Source organism: Nycticebus coucang, chromosome 10 (assembly GCF_027406575.1).
Source record: "Nycticebus coucang isolate mNycCou1 chromosome 10, mNycCou1.pri, whole genome shotgun sequence".
Lineage (NCBI taxonomy): Eukaryota > Metazoa > Chordata > Mammalia > Primates > Lorisidae > Nycticebus > Nycticebus coucang.
Window position 1 is genome coordinate 14,448,554 of NC_069789.1, and position 24,939 is coordinate 14,473,492.

Here is a 24,939-nt window from a genome sequence, read left to right on the forward strand (position 1 = left end):
CTACTTGACCTTCAAGGGCTGGTTCAGCTGCCATCTTTCTAGACTCCCCCCTTACCAGGTGAAGGTCATGGCTGTATGTCCTGTGTACTTACCGCACTTTGCGCTACCTGCTGTTTGTGCCAAGATTTATTCTGTTTGTACCATGATTTCTCTCTTAAACATTGTCTGTCTACTCCCCATCCCCAACTAGAACTTAAGTTCTCTAAGACATGAACTATGTATTGTTCTTATGTGGGTAAGCCTTCTCTATATTAACAGTCAAGTCCCTACCACATGTTAGCTTATCATGATCTAACAAAAACTGCATGAAAACTTAAACTAGGCAACTTCTGGGTTAAATCATAGCTTCTTCTTATTCTAGAAACTTAGCTGTGGAACTCTAACTAGTTTCCTCTCCTACAAAATAGTTAATACCACCAACTCAAGGGGTACTTCTTGAGAACTGAGTGGCACCAAATGAGGCGATAGATGAACTCTAGCTGGAGAAGTCTTGGCCTGAATATAACAAAACAAAGATAAGATGGCTCTGACATCTTATCTACACCTGTTTTGTTGTGGGTATTGCCCGATCTCCTTTACAACTCTTGGGGCTCAGAAAACAATACCTCCAATGAAGGCCCCAGAAGTAACCTCAGAAGCCAAAGTTTTTCTCTGACCTTCTTCAGCCCTCCTGTCTCTCAGTCCCATTCTCCTCTCTAGGTTAGCTGTGGATACTAGAATCCTTCTTTCCCAAGGCAGGCCATACAAACCACAACCCCTTTTCTATAAAGCCATAGAACCTGAACACATTACTCCAACTTCCCCCTGCCTTTCTGTGTAAAAACTGGCCATAAGCAAATTCTCTAACCTACCTTGTTTAATTACAGGTCATAAGATCCCCATTCCAAAGAATACGCTGCCTCACACCTGGAAGGAAGTGTATGTGAGACCAAAAATATCTGGAGAATCCTTGCTGAGTTTTCACTCTTTTTGTCCTATTTCTGCACAGTTGCTCATCCTTTGCTGCACCTAAGCATAAAAGTGGACAATTTTCCCCCATGTCTTCTGGTCTTCATTTGAAGCGTCTCGTGTACATGTGCTAAATAAATTAGTGTTCCTTTTCTCCAATTAATCTTCCCTTGGTGAGCTGATTTTTCAGAAAGTGTGGCCCATACATAATCCAAGTACTAAACATTATTAGCCCCCAATCTTACTAACTAGGAACCAAGGCCAGCAGAGGACAAAGTTGGCCAATGCCAGGTGGTATATACCTGGCAAAGCCAAGACTCAAACCCAGTTGGGAATTCAACCATATGGTCTCTAACGTTCTCTTACATAGTGGCTAAATTTTTAGCTGATCCTCACCATGATACCTTCTATTTTCTTCATTTTGCAGATAAAAAAATATTGAAGCTCAAATAAGTAAGTGGCTCCAGATCATCTAACTACATGGTGAACAAGCTAGGGTTCAAATTCAAGTAAGTCTAAGCTCAACATCTAAGAGCCCTTTGACTAAATGCCCGTGAACTATTATCAAAGGTGCAGACACACTAAAGAACAGAGAAGAATGTGTACCTCAGGAAAAGTACCCAGGTCAGGGCAATTAAAAATAAAGTAAGATTTCCTCTGGTTAAAGTGATCAGGGAAACCTTCCTGGAAGAAGAGGGGGAATAAAAGTACTTGAAAAACAAAACTTGAAATAAAAAAAAAAATTGAAAACAACTGTATCAAGGACCAAAACAACAGAGAAGGGGCTTTCAGAGCAAAGCGGGAGCTTGACAGGTCAGAAGCATAGACTTGTGGGGTGTGGGTGTGCGTGAGGATGGTGAGCCTGATCCAACCAGGGGAGAGGGGAAGTAAAAGAGAAATAGTGAGCATGAAGGACCTGAGATGTAGTCAGGGCAGGTACTCAATGAAATGTGTGTGGGATGCTCTTGGTGAGATTTGGGAAATAAAGTGAAATCAATCAGACCTGGTCATTGTAAAAATGAGTCAAGAGGGGGTGACGCCTGCAGCTCAGTGGGTAGGGTGCCAGCTCCATATACTGAGGGTACCGGTTAGAACCCGGCCCCGGCCAAACTGCCACAAAAAATAGCCAGGCGTTGTGGTGGGCACCTATAGTCCCAGCTACCCGGGAGGCTGAGGCAAGAGAATCGCCTAAGCCCAGGAGTTGGAGGTTGCTGTGAGCTGTGATGCCACAGCTCTCTACCGAGGGTGATAAAGTGAGACTCTGTCTCGAAAAAAAAAACAGAGGAGTAGAAGAGTAAAAGGTCGGGGAACGAGTCGGGTGTAAGGCTGCAGACAGAGCGGTGGTGGCCCAGGGACTAGAGAGGCAGATCCTTGGAGCAGGTGAAGGGACACAGGTGAGCAGGTGTAGTGTCATAAGGACTGGTGGCAACCTGGGAGAGATCAAGCACAGTAACGCTATTCTAAGAAAGTGGGAGCACTGACGACATTTGACAGGGCAGTCTAGTTCAAATCTAAGAAACTACTGGAGGTTTTCCGCAGGCAAATACAGATGAAGGATGAGAGCCCTCACAAGTGACCGGGGTTGGTGTTCCGCACACAAGTCTGAATGAGGCAGAGATGCACATATAGGATGAACAGGAGGGCAGGGGGAGGGGGAGAACCCTGAGGACTTCCCATTGGGAAACCTCTGTATTTGAACAGCAGGCAAAAGAGAAAATAATGGTGTTTTTCAGCAAGCCAAGTGCAGAGGCGTTTTCAGGAAGTATTGGTTAATTGCCTCAAATCCTATCTCCTATTCTCAAAACTAAAGAAAGATATCTTTTCCAAAATAGCTTTAAAAAAATAAAAAAAAGCATGCTAAGACTAGAAAGAGATAATAAGGGGCCAAGTAGCAGCAGAAAACTAGATGCAAATTCTCCAGGAATTTTTCCAGAGGAGGAAGTCCACATCAGAAGATGTTGAAGAAGGTCCTGTAAAAACATAACCTTCCTGGGAAAATTAGACAAAGCATCGCAGCTCAGGGACAGGGGCTGGACGGTTGCTGAGGAGACTAGAAGCCACTGGAAACACGAAGGGCCACCTGGAGGCGCCTGGGTGGGGAATGAAATGTCTGCGAGCCGTAAGGAGCCAACTCAGACTGGGCTCTGAAACATGCGTGCATTTTGTCATTTTTGCAGCTTTATCCAACAATCACTATCAGGTCTGAGTAAGGGAGAAAGAGGTGGGGAATAGCAAAGTAGACATTCTAGAAACGCTAAGATAGAAGCGGCTTCTCTCTGCACGGATCTTGCTTAGTAGAGCAGCAAGGCTTCCAGAAATAAAATTTCCTAAATTCTTCCTCTAGGGATGCTGTGCTTAATCCTCTAACTCATATGAGATGTAGACACAGGGACAGGGTCACCGTGCTGAGATTCCCCACGCCAGGAAGAGGACAGCCTGATATGGTGTGAATCTAATATATGATGCTACTGCTGGAACAAATGTAGAAATAGAAGCAAAGGGTCAAGGACATGGAACCTGCCGCAGGTTCAGATGGGGTCTGGAGAGGGCAACGGATCAGGACTGAATTACATGAAGGGAGAATTATGTGCAAATTGTACGTGTCAGAGTGCAAGGTGGTACCCACCCTCAGGAATGAATAAGAGAAGTGCTGACTGCAAGGGTTAAATTAGAAAAGTGACACTCATTTTAAAAGTCCACTGGTTCCTGTTTTCTGCCACGCAGCCAAGTCTGCTTGGTGAGAGGTAGACATATGCTATTTAGTGATTCATTCTTATACTGAGATGGCAACAAGTCTCAAACTGAGGCTGGGTGTGTGTAGGGGGGGAAGGGGACATCTAAGTGCCTATAACAAAAATATTAAGTAAAAGAAATACTCTAAGACACTGCTTTCACAATTCGGTGAGACTCCCATCCCTCCAAATCCAGACTTCACACACAGAGCATACATTTGCTCAAAGGTGTCAGCTGAAGGTGAGGCTTAACCATTTGCTTCAGGAAAGCACATACCAAGTGGAAATAGCACATATAGGAAAGCTGCTTGCTGGGATTCTGTTTCAGAGAAAGAGAAGCTAAAATAAGGGCTAGCCTTAACATCTGTCACCAACCACTTACAGCACAGGAAACGATCTGGAACTCAGAATAAGATCTGTGATAATCTCTGCTACTTATAGACCAGCCGCTGCTCACAACGGGAAGTGACTCAACAGTTAGTAGAACATGTTGCCATCAGGGCTGCCATTATTATCATCATCGTTTAAAAATAAGGCCTGCCCTCACGTGCAGTGCGTGGATCTACTGAGCTCAAACAAAATTAAACAGGAGAAAGTAGAGAACTTGATGAGTCATTTCTAAGGACCACATGCTTAAACTAATTTAAAAAGTGGAATTTAGGAGCCAGCATGTTTATCCACGCACTCCATGTATAGTCCCATGGGGAAGACAGTTTATTAACATCCTCTGATTTCTACTTCTTATTATCTATTTTCGGGACTTAGGGATAAAAGGAAGATTCCTGTTAGAACCTGTCCCTTTTTTTTTTTTTTTTTTTTTTTTTTTTTTTTTTTTGCAGTTTTTGGCCAGGGCTGGGTTTGAACCTGCCACCTCTGGTATATAGGGCCAGCACCCTACTCTTTTGAGCCATAAGTGCCACCCAGAACCTGTCCCTTTGCCATTGAACATACTTAGGAAAGGCTAACACATTTCTATTTATATCCCATAATGATTATTCAAAAATAGACTCAGAGGCTCCCAAATAATGGACGTACTGGTTAAGGGCAGGCATTTAGGAGTGTAACAGACCCAGATTTGAATCATATCTGCACTTCCTATCATGACCAGTCCCCTCTTCACTAAAAATAATCATAAGAAAACCTCCAAGGGGTGTTCTAAGGGTCAAATGCCATATGTAATAATCTTAGCAAAGTCAGAGCTCAAAAAATGGTGACTATTGTTATGAGAAGGGTCATTGGAGATCATTCTGTTTGCCTTTTACAAATGAGGTCACACAATCATGGCTGAGAAAGGAAACCAATTCTCATCACCCTTGCTCAGCACTCTCTAGCTGCATTCTAGTCTCAAATTATTGTTAAATAACAGTTTGACCTTAATTAAAGCCTAGATCCAACAAGATTGTGAGCAAAATTTGCCTTCCTTGGGCAGCACCTGTGGCTCAAGGAGTAGGGCACTGGCCCCATATACTGGAGGTGGCAGGTTCAAACTCAGCCTCGTCCAAAAACTGCAACAAAAACAACAACAACAAAAATTGTCTTCCTTTTATCTCTTTCTTGTGTCTTTTACCTTGTAAAAACCTTCCTCATGCTTACATTGTTTCTTGTTCATGGCAAAGGAGAACATGGGATGGGTTGATGTCTTATTCCAATAATAATCATTTTACTTCTGTGTACAGAAAAGACTAACCAGTTTCTATCTGTACTATTTGTTGATTATGTCTGAAAAGTAGACCTCAGATTTTCATTTATAATTCATCGCATCTATAAACATTCATGGTTTTTATATCTTGATATAAGCTCCTGTAGAAAGTTTCATACAAATCCTTAAGAGTGAAAAATTATTTTAGTAAAAGTTAATCATTCAGCTAAAGGAGATAATCCTTTAGCAAATTCAATTAAAAAGGAGTTTTATGTAAAGAGGAAAGTGTGTTATTTTAACCTATCAAGAGACTTTAATGGAATAAGTGCCATTTCAGAAGAGAATAGAAAAATACTGTAACTTTATCAACATTAATATTTATGCAGATCAGATTACTTAATTTAATGTTATTGTGACATTAACTATACTCATATTTGTTTTCATCTAAACGGGAAGAAAATTAACTGCTATTTTCTTGAGTAACAAGTAAAAATTCCATTTCTCTCCCATTTTAACAATTTACCAAAATAAAAACTTTAATTAAAAATAATGAGACTATTACCATTTTCCAGTGAATATATTTTATAGTGAGGAAGTTTTAAAATGTCTTCCAACAATTGTAAATATGGAAATGAAGTTCTAGTCTGAGAATTCTCCTTGCATAAACTGAAGTGACCAGCAGAGGGCAGAAATAAAGAGTTGCTATTTGAATCCCTGAATGAGAAGACATTTCAAAATGAGGCTGAGTTCTATTTTTGACTGAAATTTAGCATCTCAGTTGCTATATTTGCTGAGCTTTGACACATGCCAAGAAAAAAATGTCAACCTAATAATCTCTTCACTACAAATTGGGGAAATAAAAATCAACACTGCAATAATTTTTTTTTTTTTGTCTAAGAGACAAGGTCTCACTCTGTCACCAAGGCTGGAGTATTGTAGCAGAATCATAGCTCACTGCTGCCTTGAACTCTGGCCCAAAGTGATTCTCCCTCTTAGCCTCTAGAGCAGCTAGGATTACAAGTTCAAGCCACCCAGCCCAGATTATAAAATAATTAATGTAGTAGCATTGCTAGAATTAGAAATAAGAATAATGTAATATCATTAGTACCTTGCTCATTTTATGCATACAAATGAGGTACAATTAAATAACTACAAATCAAATTAGAAATATTTTGTATACATGATACAGGTAAAGAGAAAATATCTATAAAAATTAATCTGTAAAAGTAATTTATCTGTACATGTATCACATAACAACTTCTTGATCTAGACAGTGGTTCTCAACCTTGCTAATGCTGAGATGTATTTTCATTGTTACAAAGGAGTCGCAACCCACAGGTTGAGAACCACTGATCTAGACTATCCTATAGACAAAATTATTACAAATATTGTTCATACTTTTCTAGGATGGTTTAAAAATTTGATAATGATTTTTTATTCTCAAACTTAATATTCTGTAAATTTAATGTTTTCTAATTCCTTATATTTAAAAAATGCTGATCATTATATAAAGGAAGCAGCAAAAGGAAGAAAAACTCCAGGGATTAGGCCAATGGGTGAAGTGTCATTGAATAAGAGTAAATGTACCATATTTTCTGAAGGACGGAATTTTCATTCAGCCAGATTTCTAGATGTGAACATCTGCATTTTATGTCTCGAGTCTTCCAAATGAGAAAGTTAAATGGTGGAAGTCCTTGTAAGAAATAAAAAGGGATGTTAATTCCACTGAAGAGTCTGTTAACCACCTAAAGAACTCTGTCTCTCTTTCAGCTGAGCAGTTTCTCAATTAGTCACAAGAAGTTAACCAAAGGTTTAATGAGTAATCTGTGGAAAACGTTCCATCATTAGGCTCAGTTTTAACATATCACCTCTCATCAGCTGAGCTGTAACTCTTGAGAATTCCAAGGTAGGACTTGCTTTGCGTTAAAAGTAGCTAAGAACACCTTTCACATCTAAGTAGCAACTAATATTCACAGAACACACTTTTACAGCCAGGTTTTCCCAAACTTGGCTGATCTAAAACCCATATTCCCAGAGGCCGCCCTCAGATCTAGTCAATCAGTCTAGAAGTGGAGCCCAAGAACCTGCATTTTAGAATGCTCCCCAGGTAGCCCAGAGACAGGGAACACAGCAGCAGAAGGTGAGGCTGCAGACCTCGTCAGGAGGCAGCTGAGGAGGCCCAGGGCAGGTGCGGTGGCTCACACCTGCGAGGAGGCTCCTAAGGCAGGTGCAGTGGCCCACACCTGTGATCTTAGCACCTCGACAAGATCAGCCTGGGTGAAGAAAGATTCCATCTGTACAAAACGCAGAAAACCAAGCCATAGTACCCCCACTGACAGCTTTAAATGCAGCCTGTCTCCCATCTTTGGAGCTATCAGGAAACGTACTCATTTCTGATCTGCAGCCTTTAGTCTCTCCTCAAAACTGTCCTCTCAAGCAATTTCCCAAATAAATCCTGATGCCAAGCTTTTCACATCAAGCAACTGGAAACTGAACCTGAATTACTTGGCTCCAGCTGATGTTTGCGTCTGAGTATCTCGTTTCCTTAGGCTGAATGGCCCACATCAACTACCCTGACTTCTGAGGCTCCCTCTCCTGAGCCCTAGATACAAAAAACACAACTGTTTTTGGCATATAATGGAGCAGATATCCCTAAATTCAGTAGGATCTATGTTCAACTGGCTGTCCCTGCAACCTGTTCTTCATACTGTACTTTACACACAGGAAATAGCATCACTCTGTCCTCTGTTGCTCAGGCCAGAAACCTGGACATACATCCTCCCTGTCTGCCTCTCTGTCCCTGATATCCAATGAATCCAATCTCCAGGCTCACCCTTTCTACCTTCTAAAGCAGTGCTTCTCCAAGTGTGGCGTCCCTACCAGCAGCAGCAGCTTCACCTGAGAACTCTGTTAGAAATGCAAATACTCCGGCCCCAAAGCAGATCTGAATTCAAAACTCTGGAATTGTGGCCCAGGAATTTGTGTTATAACAAGTCCTTCAAAGTATGAGTAAGGAAGGATACTAATCTGCCCTTTTTTCATCCCAAATTTATTTCCCAAATACAAGTCTAATTAATTAATGAATTATTATGGTTAGTATAAGAAGAAAGTGAAGATGTACAATTTGTTAAAGGAAAAGCTGAATTTTTTTAACTAGTGCAGCTCCCTGGATATTTTGAAGTCTTTAAAAAAAATTAATCGTGCAGCTACATGTAACATTTTTTAAAAAAATAAAAGGATTTCAGACTGCCTACCTCCATCCTTGAGGGCCCTATATCTTCTTCTGGATTTTTGCAACAGCCTCCAAACCACACACACAGCACAACTCTCAGTCCACACCCCACTAACCCCTAGAACGTTCTCTTTAAAAACACCAACCTGATCAGTGGTACACCCTCCAGCGGCTTCCTGCTCTCAGATTTAAGGTCTAAATTCCTAAACCTTTTTTTCCAGAAGGTTCACAAATGGCCCTGGGTACCACCCAGCATAATTTCTGAAGCTATCCCTTCTGCCCCTGCTGTGACTCTAGCCCCCAGGCATACTGACCTCTCAAAATCACACACCTTTTCTATCACCTTCCATTAAATACTGTGCCACTGCATCTGCTCACCTAATAGCTACTTTTGACAGTAAGCTACTGTAATGCCAATGTTCTGATTGGGACAGGCTGGAGAGGAATTTAGGAACCAAGGCAGGAATGCCACGTCTTGTCCAGCTCATGGTGGCAGGGGGAGCAAGCGAAGGAAGTCCCACCCTCCTTCCGCTCGGGGCAGCAGGTGAGCTAATATAGGAAGTCCACAGCTGCGGGACGACAGGGGCAAAGTGCCAAGCAACAGGTACATCATCATAACATCACTATGTAAGGTTATGGCTATCTAAGACTCAGTGGCACCTGTCAGTGGAACTGGGGGTGAGGATGCCCAAACAACTGTGTCTGGTCCTATAGCAGAAGAACAGAAAGAGGATTTACATTTTACACAGAAAAATGCAATAAATATTGCAGGATTGGCTGGTGCCCACATGTGGTTAGAGACACGAGGAAAAGTCAAACTCACAGAATAAACTCACTTTCTATATGTTTACCTGAGTAGAGAGACTAGGGTTCGACCACAGCCTGCAAGCCTAAACCGGCCAACTAGATGCTTGTGTAAGTAAGTTTTACTGGGAAATAAAGCCATGTTATTGGTTGTGTGTTGTCCCTATTTGTGCATTACAGTGGCAGAAGTGAGTGGTTACAACACACTGTAAAAAATTTACTGAAGTCTAAAATATTCTCTATCTGGCCCTTTACAGAAATCACCAACACCAGATCTAGATAATAAAGATCGTAAAAACAGAATACATTTTTATTTGGATTCCCAAAGTCTAGGAAATATTTTAAAAAGAAAAGAAAAAAGCCCTCTGATCTCCTGGGTGGGATGATGTCTTCCCATTGCACAGTATTTGCCCTCAATTATCAGCTTCTCCTCGCTCTTGAGATGGGAGAAAGCAGGTCACAAGAAATCCAAGTGACAGCAACACACTGAATTAATATTCCAAGCATATCCAGGAGCAGGATAGGAAAAGAAAATCATGACAGGAAAGTTGGGCTGAATCACCCATTTGAATCCAACTCCACCATCCAAATTCAAAATGAACTCTGAGTCACCCAACACTATTTGCCAAACAGGGGATAAAAAGAACCAGTTGTGAAAGTCAAAATGAATATCTAAGACAGCATAGTCCTAAAGTGAGGAAAACAAATCACGAAGTATGCTGACGGCCACAGCATCTCTGCCAAGATGTGAGAACAACCCAAATGTCCTTCAACACATAAATGGATTAATAAACGGCGGTATCTGCATACCAGGGAGTACTATTCAGTCATAAAATAGGTGGAGGTTTCGTATCTTTTGTATCAACCTGGATAGATCTAGAGAACACTCCCCTAAAGTATCCCAGGAATGGAAAAACAAGCATCCCGTGTGCTCAATACTGAACTGAAACTAGTAAATTAACTAGTGCGTGCCCAGGTGAGGGAATAAACTAAATTCAAGAATGGGGGGAGGGTGAGAGGATTCAGAAAGTTCCCACCCAAAGGGAACAGTTTTGGGGTATATGGCACATTTTCTGGGTGAATGACACAATTACAACTTGGCCTTCACCTTACAAATGCAAACAGTGTAACTTAATCATGTATACCCTCATATTAATCTTAAATTTAAAAAAATACCATAAATATAAAAGCACTGGAGACATACTTTTTTTAAAAGAGTGCAGCTGGGTACAGCGGATGTAGAACTAAACTTACTTCAGGTTTGTTAAATGCATCACCTGTGCCCGCAGACGTCCACAGGTGAACACGGAAAAGGCTCTGCCAGCTCCCGCAGTGTCCTCAGGACTCATTCTCACTCCCCTCTCTCTCACTGTGGCTTTTAACTGAGTGGCTCGACTCTGAGACAGAAACTCTTCCTGTTAGGTACAGTCCAGACTGGAGTACCCAGGGGCAGAGATGCCCCGAGACCAGTCGATTCACAAAGTCCTCCGAACTCACTGCTTCTGGCTGTGCTAGTGCCCCATCTCTGACCTCTGAGCTGTGCCCAGCAGAATAGGATACTGTGGGCCCGCCTTAGTCACATGACAACCCCGGAGCCAGGAGAGGCTCATTGAGACTGATAGTGGAGGAAAAGAGGGTCTTTGACAACTAGGAATCTGTTCCTAGAAAAACAGAGAATAGGTGCTTACAGAATAAAATCAACAAACATTCAAAAAAGATTCATCTTTATAATGTTCAATTAACTTTACGGTTAGTGAACATTCTAAAATCTAGGAAAGTATCGACGGGAAGCATTCCTCTGAGTTCAGAAAACTTCATGGGAAAGGGAGTAACAGTAATTACCATTACTATAGTACTTTGGCAACAATATTCTTGAATTGAGTATAATGGGGAAAATCACCTGTTTTGCCTTCTGAACTAAAATACACTCACAGCAACACATATTAGAAATTTGCTAAATCATATATGTGATCAGAAAAATAAAATAAGCTCAAAATAGGCTTCAACATGATACTTTCAAAGTATGCTTTAAAATACATAATAGCTTAAACAAGTGACGCATAGTGACTGGCACCTGTAACCCCAGCTACTCGGAGGCTGAGGTAGGAGAATCACTGGAGCCCAAAGTTTGAGTCCACCATGGGCACATAATGAGATCCTGCCTCTTAAAAAAAAAAAATGCCTAGGCATGGCACCTGTGGCCCAGTGAGTAGGGTGCTGGCCTCACATACCTAGAGTGGCAGGTTCAAACCCAGCCCCAGCCAAACTGCAACAAAAAACTAGCCACACGTTGTGGCAGGCACCTGTAGTCCCAGCTACTCGGGAGGCTGAGGCAAGAGAATAGCTGAAGCCCTAGAGCTGGAGGTTGCCGTGAGCTGTGACGCCACCGCACTCTACCAAGGGCAACAAAATAAAACACTGTCTCTAAGAAAAAAAAAGAAAGAAAGAAAGAAAAAAAAAGAAATGCCTAAACACATATGTATAAAATCTTGAGTCCTAAGATGCAGTCATACATTCCTTGAATGGTGACAATACAAATTGCCATAAATTGCAGTGACAAAAAGAAACATGACAGAATCTCAGAGAAATAACATTTTTTAAAATATGTATTAAAAGCCTCCTACTTCATAATGAACTATCTGACCACAAACATGGGGAACATAATTTGATCCACCAAATAATCACTATTGTGTTACAGAAAAGTTACAATATGGGACAATCTTTTTAAACCGCATATGTGTACATATTTTAAAGAAAGAAATTAACCTGAAACTTCTTAGCATATATCCACTCATAATGTTCTTTATGGAACAAATGTATTTCATAATTAAAATTAAATTTGGATTTAAAAGAAAATCTCCCTTAAAGAGAACTAAGAACAGCAAGTAGATTCTTCCTAATTACTGATTATTCCCATCAATAATTTTAGCTCATGAGAATCATCCAACCAATAAAATCAAACTTGTTCCACATGGTAGAGATCTTTGAAAGACAAGAGTGATGCTGTGCAGAAAACCAATCTCCAACCCCTTTTTGGTTTTCTCTGTTCTGGGGAAGGAACTCTGGATGAAATAGAGGTCCTTATTCTTCGGTGAGGTGTTGCAGAAAGCAGAACCTTTCATTCTTTCATGCCACAATATCTACAAAGGTTTCAGACACTCACTTACAGAGAGCGAAATAAGTTAAGTCATATGCCAATAGTGGGTGTGGCACTTCTACAGACAGAACCTGTGAAAGCCTGGACAATGGTCATAGAGGTAACCCCAAGTGGACCATGACCGTGGATTTACCTCCACAATTTGTAGTTACCTCCCCTTAGCTTTTCCCACCTCTCCATTTCCTTTCTATTCCATCCAGAAAGATGTGAGGGAGTGATGTCTGGGGAAAGACTGTGATAATGACAGTAGTAAAATCAAGAGTGGGAAATGGATTAAGAATGGAGGATGGCAATAATCCTAAAGCAGAGAGCAAGTTCAGAGTTAATTCCCAGACTAATTAACTCCTGAGAAAATCCATACTCCATCCCACCCTCCATCTTCTCTCCCTCCAAGTGTTTTTAAGATTATTAAATACAGAATGAGTCATACCTGAAATCTCAGCACTTTGAGACACTAATCACTTGAGGCCAGGAGTTCTAGACCAGCCTAGGCAATACAGTGAGACTGTATCTCTAGAAAAATTTTTAAAAATCACCTGAGTGTGGGGGTGTACACCTGTCATCCCTCCTGCTCATAAGTAAGCCCTGATCGTTTAAGACAATTCACTTAACTCAGCCAACATGGCTTTCCTTACAGCTCTCTCGTCACAAAATCAGAAGACCAAAAATCACATTATAACAAAGATATTTGTACCAGAATGTTTATTGCAGCCCAATTCATAATTGCTAAGTCATGGAAAAAGCCCAAGTGCCCATTGATCCACAAATGGATTAATAAATTGTGGTATAGGTACACCATGGAATACTATGCAGCCTTAAAGAAAGATGGAGACTTTACCTCTTTCATGTTTACATGGATGGAGCTGAAACATATTCTTCTTAGTAAAGTATCTCAAGAATGGAAGAAAAAGTATCCAATGTACTCAGCCCTACTATGAAACTAATCTATAGCTTTCACATGAAAGCTATAACCCAGTTATAACCCAAGAATAGGGGGAAGGGGGAAAAGGAGGGGAGGGAGGGGGGAGGTGGGCAGAGGGAGGGTGATTGGTGGGAATACACCTGCGGTGCATCTTACAAGGGTACATGTGAAACTTAGTAAATGTAGAATGTAAATGTCTTAACACAATAACTAAGAAAATGCCAGGAAGGCTATGTTAACCAGTGTGATAATGTATTAAACGGTCTATAAAACCAGTGTATGGTGCCCCATTATTGCTTTAATGTACACAGATATGATTTAATAAAAAAAATCAAGGCAAATTTATTGAATGGCCCTATCAAGTTCTAAGACAGGAACTTAAAAGACAATAATTACAAAGTGTAATCACTAATAATTGTCTGACACAATGTGCCAGGCATTTAATTTTCAAAACAACCCCCGAGGTAGACATTATATATTACACATGAAAAATGTTAGCATGGATAAATGTTCTTAACCTCTTAAGGAGGTGGAGGAGGTGGAATTGGAATCTAGTCTAGAACCAGAGCCCACGCCTAGCCTCTCGAGATACCTGTAAGGTAAACACGGAGACACGGCATTATACTGAAATGGATTTGCTCAAGGGAATACCTTCACACAAAATTTCTAATTCACATTTGGGCATGACAGGGTAAAAAGCCAATTATAATCTCTGTAATAGGTCCTTTGAGAGAGAAAATGTAGACTTAGATGGTTGAAGAAGGTGTCTCAGAGGGAATAGCTTCTAATTCTGAACAGCATCCTGTGAAAAAGTGGAATTTAACTGAGAAGTAACAGTTGGGAGCAGAAGCAACCATGCCCACGGAGCCCTGGAGGTAAGAGAAAGCGCAGCTGGAAGGCTTCAGCCTGGGGAAAGGCATCAGGGTAGTAGAAAGGGAAGTGAGTCATGAGCTGCAGAAGCAGGAAAGTGTTGAAAGGTAGGAGGAAGGCCATGGAGGTACAAAGCATTTGGACTTTATGTTGACAGAGAAACCATTCAAGGTTTTATTTAGAAAAATGACATGATCAGATGTTTGTACATCATGAGGTTTCTCAACCTTGGTTCTGCGACTGGCATCTGGTACTGGGTAACTCCTGGGGGAGAGAGGGAGGCGTCCTGTGAATGGCATGATGCCTGGCATTGCCCTGGGTGTGTATCCACTAGATGCCAGTTGCACCCCTCCCTTGCACTATGGCAACCAAAAGTACCTTCGGTCATCACCAAGGGTCCCCTGGAGGGCAATATGACCCTGAACTGAGAACCAATGGACCAGACTGAGGAACCTGGACTGGAGACCAGTAACTGGCAAACCCAAGAAGGTGATGAAAAGCCCAATGAGATCATTCAGTCAAGTAAGGACTGAACCTGAACGGTGACTTTCTCGATCCCCTCTCATGCAGTGTGGCTTTATTACCTAGCCCTCCATAATCAGATGAGGTTCAAAGTTCACCCTGTGCAAAACACTCTCTACCTTTGAAGAGCATATTACACAGGAGTCCCACCAGCATCCTTCCTGGTCACAGACATTACAGACCTCCTTGGCACAGCCTTCACTCACCAAGGACTTGATCATATGGTCCTGTGTCTGCTTCTGCATACCAAATCTTCCACAAACCTGTGGGAATTAAGCCGCAGCCAACACTCTGAGCTTCTCTGTACTAACAAAAAGGGTGCTCCCCTCCTCCACAGACTGGACTGTGGACTCGAGAACCCCTCCACCTCTGAAATCTCAAACACAATATTCTTTCCTGGGGCACGATCTCTAATGAATTAATTCTCTCTATAGTCTCACTACACTTATTCTTTCTCCCCTGTCTTTACAAACTTCAACCTTTTGACTTGTTGACTTGCTATGAATTTATTAGATTTCTTTGCTTTTATTTTCAGCATATAACCCATGGTCTATGCCGGGAGTATCAGTTCCCTTGCCCTCTAGGAATTGCCAGTGTGAAGTCACAAAGAATCACAAATTCTAGATGTCCAAAAGAGAACTAACTATATTCTCCAAAACCTGCTTCCTCTTTAGCATCCTGACTCAGAGTATCTCAGAGATGCAAATCAGAACCCCAAGGAAATCATCTACTCTCCTTCCCCACAACCATCCAAATGGCAAGCCTCATTAATTCTAAATCCTATATATTCCCCATAGCCATCTCTTTCCATCCCACTGCCTATGCTTCACTTTAGACATTTCTGATCACCCAGAAGCTAATTTCAGTTTTCTTCAACCCATTCTCCACTCTGCCACCAGAGTGATATTTTATAAATGTCAACCTGTTTATGGCTCAAAATTCTTCAGCGTGAGATATATGGTTTTGTTTCCATGTCTCCCCTCCTTTCCACCCGTCGTTCTCCCAACGTACACTCCATAAATACTTATAAATTATGCTCACACGCATCTTCATGCCTTTGTAGTGCTGCCTGGTACATAGACTTCTCTGCTTACGGCTGCTCCTGCAGCCAACTCCTATTTGCTCCTCAAGTCTTGCCCCATGTATTATCACCTGAGCTACCAAGGAAACCTAGTAAATTCTTCCCCTTTGATCCTTCTACTGTATGTGTCTCACAGGGACTTCAAACATGTTTATGACCCGTGGTGACAGTTAACATACCCAGAGCACTTATCATCTGCCCATGTTGTACAAAATACTTCATTTGTATTCACACTTTCCCTTCACTAATAAACTACTATGTTATCCTGCATTTTACTGAAGAAAACAAACTTTGAGAAATTAAGCCATTTACCTAAAGTTTACACATGAAATAGGAAATCCAGGACAGTTTGACGATAAAGCCCACTTCAGCCGCTAAGCTTCACTAATTTATCTTCGTGTCTTATTTCGTAAAAGCAGACTGTGAGCCAGTTGGGAGTAGCGGCTTCCTTTTCATCTTTGTGTTCCTGGGAAGGTTAGAGAAGGGGGACAGGGGAGCTCACAGAAGGGAGGAGCTGAAAGAAAATTTCAAACAGTGATAAATTCCATTTATAACTATGGAAGTCATAGTCAAATACCAAGAACCCAGTCTAAATTAGTAGATGAAGTCAGAATGGCAAGAATTAGTTGAATAATCAGAGATACTGAGAATATGGGGAGGGGGCTCATGTTTCTTCTCCCAAAATAAAAGAATAAGAAGAAGCATTGGGACACTTTTAAACACATGATTATTTATTAAAAACACAGAATCCGAGTGGCACCTGTGGCTCAAAGGGGTAGGGCGCCGGCCCCATATGCCAGAGGTGGTGGGTTCAAACCCAGCCCCAGCCAAAAACTGCAAAAAAAACCCAACAGAATCCATTTGAACTTGACCCAAGGAAATCCTTGTTTAGGTGGCATGAGGGCTGTGATACTGTTAGAAGCAAACTAAATCAAAGCACGCTGTCTACCTCTGCCATGTGGCATTTATACAGCATCCATATGTTTCCAAGCAATTAATATGAACCTACAGATGAAACATTACCCTGAAAAGTATACCCCCAAAATATAATGTGTCTGGTAGAAGCAGGGACATAGACAGGGCTCAGACTAGGCAGAGGCACTAAGAGTCTGATTTTAAAAGGTGGGTGGGCAGCAAGAGATAACATCTAAAGTTGATGAACAAAAGCAAAAAGTCATAAGCATAGATTTTAAATTTTAAAGAAGAATTATTAAATTGAAACTAGGAACAACAATATTCATCACATAGGAAGGAATGGGGAAGGACAAGGTTGAAGTATAACTGAGCTAAATCCTCACCTGTGATAGCCCAGGCACCCAAGGCAAGAGCAATGTCAATAATGCAATAATGGCATCAGCAAACACAAAACACTGCATGTCAACACAGCTAATATGAACGTTCGTAAACAAAATCTCATATTTTACTGAGGACTTCTATGTTGCATTACAAAGATGTCTGCAAGGAAGAGAAATGTCAACTAAAATAATTTTAAACGCTGGTCTGAAAATTATTATTTTAAGACCACCTTTTAAACAACAACAACTGTTTGAGAGTTGATGCTGTCCACCAGAAAATTTCAAAAATAAATATACAGCAAAATATACACATACATATGTATGAAAGTATATTCTCTTAGAGCTAAAAGATGTGACAAGGCTTTTACTGCTTCTCAGGAAAAGATTTGTGTGGGCTTGACTGAATAGGATCTATGTACTCTTCCGGCTCTGAAAAAAAAAAAAATAATGAACTCAAATACAAATATCTGTTTGTTCCCTTAATTCTTCTTTCTGTCTATGGTGACAACAACTAGAGTACATTTCATTAGTTTTCTGAGAGAGACTGCAGCTGGGTTGGATCAGTGACCTATCTTCCAACACGTTCAAGATCTTGTTTCTTTTATTCCTTTTTAACCTAAATTTTTATGACTTGTCTTTAATTTTAGCTTCACTCACATGCTCACCCAAACATATGTCTACTGACATATACACTAAGGAGCTCTCGCCTATCTGGTAAGGATGGGGATCACCGTGTATTTAAAAAAGCAGCAGATCAGCATCCAAAAATAATACGCCACTAGACAGACATTTAAGGTAAGTTCATGAAGAATTAAACATATGACCATGTCCCCCTGAAAAGTAAACTTAATTCCTGTTGATATAAATGGATAATGTGATCTGCCATAGGTATGATTAAAGAAATCCTAAACGAGTTTGTTAATGGATAATCAACAAGTGAGTAAGATCAGTGTCCTTGGGTGGAAAATAGCTGCTAATGAATGTGACCCACAAAAAGGGATCATGTTATAAATAAAAGCATGAGAGAGATAACTAGACTAGGTTCCTGAAGCAAAAAGTCTTTCCTCAGACCACAGGAAAAAAAAAACAACAAAAAAACATGATCTACAATTCAATAATATAGTTTACCAGGAAGAAATCAGTAGTAATATCCCTGAGTTTTTTCTTGCTAGCTTTGGTATAGATCTAGCTTAGAATATTAAGATTTAGCACCCACCCACTTACCCCCCTAAAAAAAAGCAAAAGGCAAATATGAGGATACTCTCAGAGAAAAGGAGGTACACTGGTAGTTTCTGGGTCCCCAGATCAGTCCTGGAAATGGAAAGACATGATAGGATGATGTCATTAGGCCCTTAAGGGAGCTCAATTTTTATTCTATTTTTATAGAAGTCACACCTTTTGATGGCTGAAAAAAATTAACACATTGACTCCAACACTAGAAAAATATTTTTTTTCCTTCGGACCATGGTGTTTTATTAGGTTAAGAAATGTATGAGTTATATATGCTTCGCGAGGCCACGGGCTCAAATCTAGCATCCATTTTATACAACTCAGATGGTAGTTAATAGGTTAAATATCATGACCCTAATAGTAAAGTCAATGCCATTCCACTTATAAAAAGGCGAAAGGTAATGTTTGCCAGGTAACAAGCTGGTTACTACATATTAGTTTTCTAAGTAATTTGAATTTCATTCAAGGAAAGTAGAGAATGAGTTCTGTTCTTACAACATTATCCTCCTAAAATGGCCTTGTCTCTTCCATCTATGTAAACAGTGCCTAGCTTTTTGAAACCAAGAAGTCAACATTGACTTCCCCATATTCCCTTGTCCCTGTGTCTGACCCACCAGAAATCCCATCAGTCCTCTCAGAATCCATCCCAACCCAGGGGCCCTTCTCCATCTACTTCACCACCATCAACCACTGTGATAGCCTACCTGGCATCCCACATCTGCCTCTGCCCTGAACTCTATTATTAAAAGACCAAGTTGGGTTATCCACATGAAATATAAAGCAAATATGTTCCTCCCCTGCATAAAACCTCCCCAAAGCTCCTACTGAAAAAGAAAAAATCCATATTCTTTTCGTGGCTTTTAAGATCCTGCCTGTTCCATACCCTGAGATCTGTCTTTCTTTAACTCACTAAGCTTCAGCTACCAGGCCCCTGCCTCCCACCCCCCCACCCCCCACCCCCAGTATAGGTTACACATGAACCCTGTGCACTTGCACCTTGAGCTGCCTGAAACAAGGACTCTCAGACTTGGCCCCAGGGGTCCTTAGAAAGGATCCCCTCTGCATTCTCCTATCCTACACCACTCACTCCGTCATATCATTGGACTTTTCCTTCATAGTACTTACTAGAATCTGGCAGAAATTAACTACTTATGCTTTTGTTTTATATCTGTGTCTTCCTACCCTGCATAGGACATACATTCCAAGAGAAGGCTCTGAATTGTTCACTGACATCTCTCCAAAATCTACATTAGCTGGTGTGCAGAAGGCATGTGGTAAACATCTGTGAATGAATTAACATGATCACTCAAAGCCATCTTAGTCTTTGAAAGTTCTTGAAACCTTAATGAAGTTAAAATGTATAACAAAAGAAAATGTGAAGTCCTTTCATATTTTCTATAGCACTCTACAAAGCAAAATATTAGGCCCTGAAAATGTATAAAAATAACATGGAACTAAAATCAAAAGAGCAGACTAAAATAGGCTAATCCCTCAAGTGCATCAGTAAGAGCCCCAAATCAAAACCCTTTATGGCTTCAATTATACGTGTTAAGTGCCCAGAGAAGAAGGGAGAAAAAGAGGTAAGAGGAGAGAGAGGAGAGGATGCTGTTAGAGTCGGGAAAAAAGTTGCAAAGTCGGGGCTAGGAAGGGTGCCAGGTATGAGCTTATTCCCACAGGGGGTTCTGTCTCAAAGGGCAACCGAGCTCAAGAGAATCTGTTGGTTAGAAATGTCCACAACAGCTATTTTCTGGAAATAAGCAAAGAGACTAATTATCAGAAATTTCTCTCCCCATAGAGAAGCACATTCTCTCCCATCCCTGTGATACCTCAGTCCTCATGACCCTCTAGATTGTTATATCGTTACCACCTGTGGGTTTTAAAGAAACTACTGGAGTTTGCATCGGATCAACACAGTTCCATTACTGAACTGCTACTGAAATGTATGGAATAACATTTCTTATGAAGGTACCTTTAATAATTTTTCCTTTAGGCTCCGTGCCTGTAGCACAGTGGTGATGGCACCAGCCATATACACTGAAGTTGGCAGGTTCGAACCTGGCTGGACCAGCTAAACAACAATGACAACTGCAACAAAAAATAGCTGGGCGTTGTGGCAGCTACTTGGGAGGCTGAGGCAAGAGAACTGCTTGAGCCCAAGAGTTTGAGGTTGCTGTGAGCTGTGAGGACACAGCACTCTACCAAAGGCACCATAGTGAGATTCTATCTCAAAAAAAAAAAAAAATTCTCCTTTATTTTGGTCACTTTGACAGGGGAGAGTAGGGAGGTTGGACCACAGCCAACAAATTGGAAGGAGAAAATGCAATTACATCAAGTAGACGGAAAGAAATTCCCCATTCTGAGGAAATTCCCTCCTACAACATTAAAAGGACTTGTATTTATTAATTGTTTGCTTTTCACTCTCCAAGCCACACCCTGCTGCCCAAAATAACATGGCTGGGAAGATTTCCTAGTCTCTCTAACACAAGGTTGACGCTAGGAGAGAAGTATTAAAAAAGAAAAAAAAAAAAAACAGGTTAGCTGATTTTGTTTTTTAATACGAGAGAAGAGAAATGCAATTACCCTAATCTTTTCAGTTATTCCAATGCCACACTTATAGACTGACAAGGCTATTTACCTCTGGGCTTTAAGGAAGGAAAACGCAGTTAATCTGGGAATAATTTTTAATCAAAAATCCAGTGCTAGACATGGCTAGTCTATACTATATTGGCTTTGTCTATACTATATTTATTATCACTCCAATTTGCCAAAACAACACATCTTCTAAAATACAGCTCTATAAAACTTAACCTACCTTCATCCTCAAGTTCTCTCTCTTCAATAATACAGCCCTCTCATAGAGGACACAGGAGGGAAAATATGAAATAATCCTATCCTTCCCATAGGAGAAAAATATCTACTGAGCCGTGATTAGCTGCCATGTCTTTAAGAAAAATTATGGCAGAAAAAAATTTAAATCTCAGAAAGAAAGGTTCACCAGTCACAGCCCAACCTGGGGGATTTTCTTTCAATTGGGAAGTATCAAGAAGATCTCAGAATATTTGATGTGATTTGTCTTCCTAATACTGAAGAGAGACTGAGAAGGGCTGCAGGTCATCATATGGAAAGGAAAGGAAAAAACCAACAGGTACACGGAGACACTTTATTATCCACTGCCACAACACCTTGACCTCAGCACCGGTTCATTTTCATTGTCTTTCAAAACTCCTCATTACCTGACTCCTTGAATGACAGCATGTAGAGTAAAGAAGGCTGACCAGGGAAGAGGGTGCAGTTGGCACCAGTTAAGAGGAGAACCCATTACTCCCAAATACTCATAAATCCCGAGCTCTGTACAAGTGAATCAACCAGACCTTTAATGTTCTCAGCAGAAATGCATATGTGAATTCTTACATATGAGGTATCTAGGTTTATTTATTTATTAATTTATTTGAGACAGAGTCTAACTATGTCGTCCTTGGTAGAGTGCCGTGGCGTCACAGCTCATAGCAACCCCAAACTCTTGGGCTTAAGCGATTCTCTTGCCTCAGCTTCCCAAGTAGCTGGGACTACAGGCACCTGCCACAATGCCCAGCTATTTTGTTGTTGTTGTTGCCATTGTTTAGCAGGCCTGGGCCGGGTTCGAACCCACCACCCTCAGTGTATGTGTCTGGCACCATAACCACTATGCTATGGCACCGAGTCGGTATGTAGGTTTTAGATGCCTGCTTATCACAACCAAGGTCACACATGTACCACATACCTGAGAATGACTAGCAATGCTCTGGCTTGAAAATGATAATCCACTAGTGCCGATATTTATTATGAAAGATGAATATGCCTTTTGAATTACTGTTGTACAACATTAACTCTCTTAGTGAATGGGTGGGCTGGAGAAAGCAGAAAGCTGCTTCACATCAACATACAACACACACATGAGTTAGGAATGCACCAAAGTAGCATTCAACGGCCCCTGGAAACCTGGGGCTGCATGGAGCCACTTCTGAAGGAAAGTCCTAAATATGAACTTAGAGCCTCTTTAAAGTCACCAATGATTAAAGCAGGCTTGATTGTCTAGCCTATTGTTAAGAAAAGAGGTTTGGCAAGTATAGTTGACACTCCAGTCCAAAAAAAAAGTATAGAAACAGACACCTGAGCTACTGAGTGGCTGGGAGGAGGACGGCTCACATCCATGTCACTTGGAAATCACAGCGGGATTGGCAGATGTCTGTCACAGCTGCTGTGTCGGAGAAATCTGCCTCACAGACAGAAGTGAATGCCCCTACTTACATCAAACGGAGCTGAACTTGACTGGGCATTCTGATTACACGGTTCCCTGAAGCAGTCACTGAAAGGAAGTAGAAGGCCCATGGCAATGATCCGGGAGCAAAACTTCTCAGCTTCTTCTGGGGGCCCGTTCTCCTGCTGGCTGAACAGCTTCTCCAACAGAGTTCGCCCTATGGATGAAACACAGTCATTAGAGGGAGTTCTGGCAGGTCCCCTGGCTCTGGCTCTCCCAGAGGAGGGAGGCCTGGTAAACACTGCCAGGAGCAACACCGTTTCCATGGCGACTGACTGCAAGAGCAAGCCTGGAAACCTTGCAGAAGACGCTGCAGTCTGTGACCAGAGATGTCACAGAGGGAAGGGAGATCTGGTTTGCTCTCCTGTCCGCCAAAGCCCCCGGCCTCAAAAGAAAATGGGACACATTAGGGGCTGTACAGCTTCCAACAAAGAAGCCCCCAACCCTTTTGGATAGTTTGGGTGGGAGGGAAGTATTTGTTTGTTTGTGGTTTTTGAGATGGGAGGTCTTGCTAAGTTGCCCAGGCTGGCTCTAAATACCTGGGCGCAAGTGATCCTCCTGTCTCAGCCCCAGGAGCAGCTGGAACTACTGGCATTTGCCACGGTACCCAGCTCCCTTTTGGATTTAATTGGTAAAACCACTATTTTGGTTAAATACAGGGTTTCTGATTTAACTTGCGATCCAAAAGGTTAAACCTTTCTGGATTTCATTGCAGATGATTCTCTAAGGAAGCAGTTAGTTACCCACCATGCAACCATTTTGGCTCAGAAATGTCAGGGACTGACATTCACACTCTCAGGCCTGGCCCTTGGGAGGGGCCAGAGAATGAGGGAGTTGGGGTGACCGGCAAAGGCACCAACCCATGAGAGGTGAAGAGAGCGGTCCAGCAAAAACAGTCGCTTGAAAAGAGAAGTGACAGAAAAACTCAAATTTTTCCTGTATGTTCTTTGGAAATATAACTCTAGGTCCAAATGTAAGTTTGTAATTATTTCCCTTAAAGAGAGGCACAATGAGAAACAGTGGCCGAGGACACCAGGGGACCTGGGTCCACCTAGACCAAGGGTTATCGATCTTCGCTGTACCTAAGGACCGCCGAGGGAGGACAGGATTGCTGGCAGAGGGGCCCGGGCATCAGCATTTTACTGGTCACCAGTTGGTTCTATTGTTAGCCACTGGTTCTATCCCTAATCCAGTTCTGACACCACTACGTCTCTAACCTTCAGCAATTAATGGAGTTGGTTTCCATGTTCATAAACTAAAGCAGAAGAAAAAGAAATTTTCTAGGGCTCTTTCTGGGGCCACAAGTGTTCCTCACTTTTTGCCCTGTCGGTACACCTCCTTCTAATTAGATTCTAGATTCTAATCTAAAATTTAGATTAGCAACACTCATCCAAAAGAGCCTTTAGTGATCTTCCACACTCTTGGAATCCTTCATAGCTGCTTTGGATACTTACTTATTTTAGTTAATTAATTACTTATGCAATAATTTTCTTACTGTCTCCTTTCCCCACTAAAACATAACCCCACTGATGGCTGCCATCTGTATTGCAAACCTGACTACTTGCTCACGTAAACCCCACCTGGGATTTTAGGGTTTCTGCATGAATGCAAAGCTATGGTCCTGTGATAGACTCATTCCCATCGCGGTCAGAACTAGAAATGAAATGCCAGTCTTATACCATCCAGCATTTTCTGCAAAGGGCCAAATCATAAGTATTTTAGGCTTTGTGGGCCACAGAAGGTCTCCCTTGCATATTTTTTCACTGGTTTGGTTTGGTTTTGAACAACTTTGAAAATGTATAAACCTTTCTTAGCTTAGGGCTGTGCAAAACCAGGCCAGGTCTACATTTCAGTTACATTTCAAATGTATGAACGTTTCCTTCTATCAGGACACTGGTCATGCAGTGTTTATGCCTCTTTCTATTTCTGTCTGTAAAACAAAACTAATCTAAAAACTCATCTTTCATATCTGCAGTGACAAAGCAGGACAAGAAAAGCCTCTATTGTCACCAATCTTTCAAGTCTTTACAGAATATTCCTTGGTCTCCTGGGAATTGCAGGGGGATGAGGATTTTTCTTGTATAGAAATTCAGTTTGCTGGCATCTAACTGGAACTAAATATCTAGGAAAGAAATAAGCATCCCTCAGTCTCCAAATGAGTCTTCTCATGATAGTATATCCATTGTACTCGTCTTGTGGAATGACTGGGA

At 41.4% G+C, this 24,939-nt stretch overlaps 1 protein-coding gene across 1 annotated transcript in view; it reads right to left on the bottom strand.

Annotated features, from left to right (window-relative positions):
• Positions 1 to 24,939, bottom strand: part of FMN2 (formin 2) — a 378,063-nt gene that overhangs the window by 317,412 nt on the left and 35,712 nt on the right. Inside the window, exon 2 of the mRNA XM_053607776.1 lies at positions 22,720 to 22,886. Within this exon, the coding sequence (XP_053463751.1) occupies positions 22,720 to 22,886 (167 nt within the window). The remainder of the gene's footprint in view (positions 1 to 22,719; positions 22,887 to 24,939) is intronic.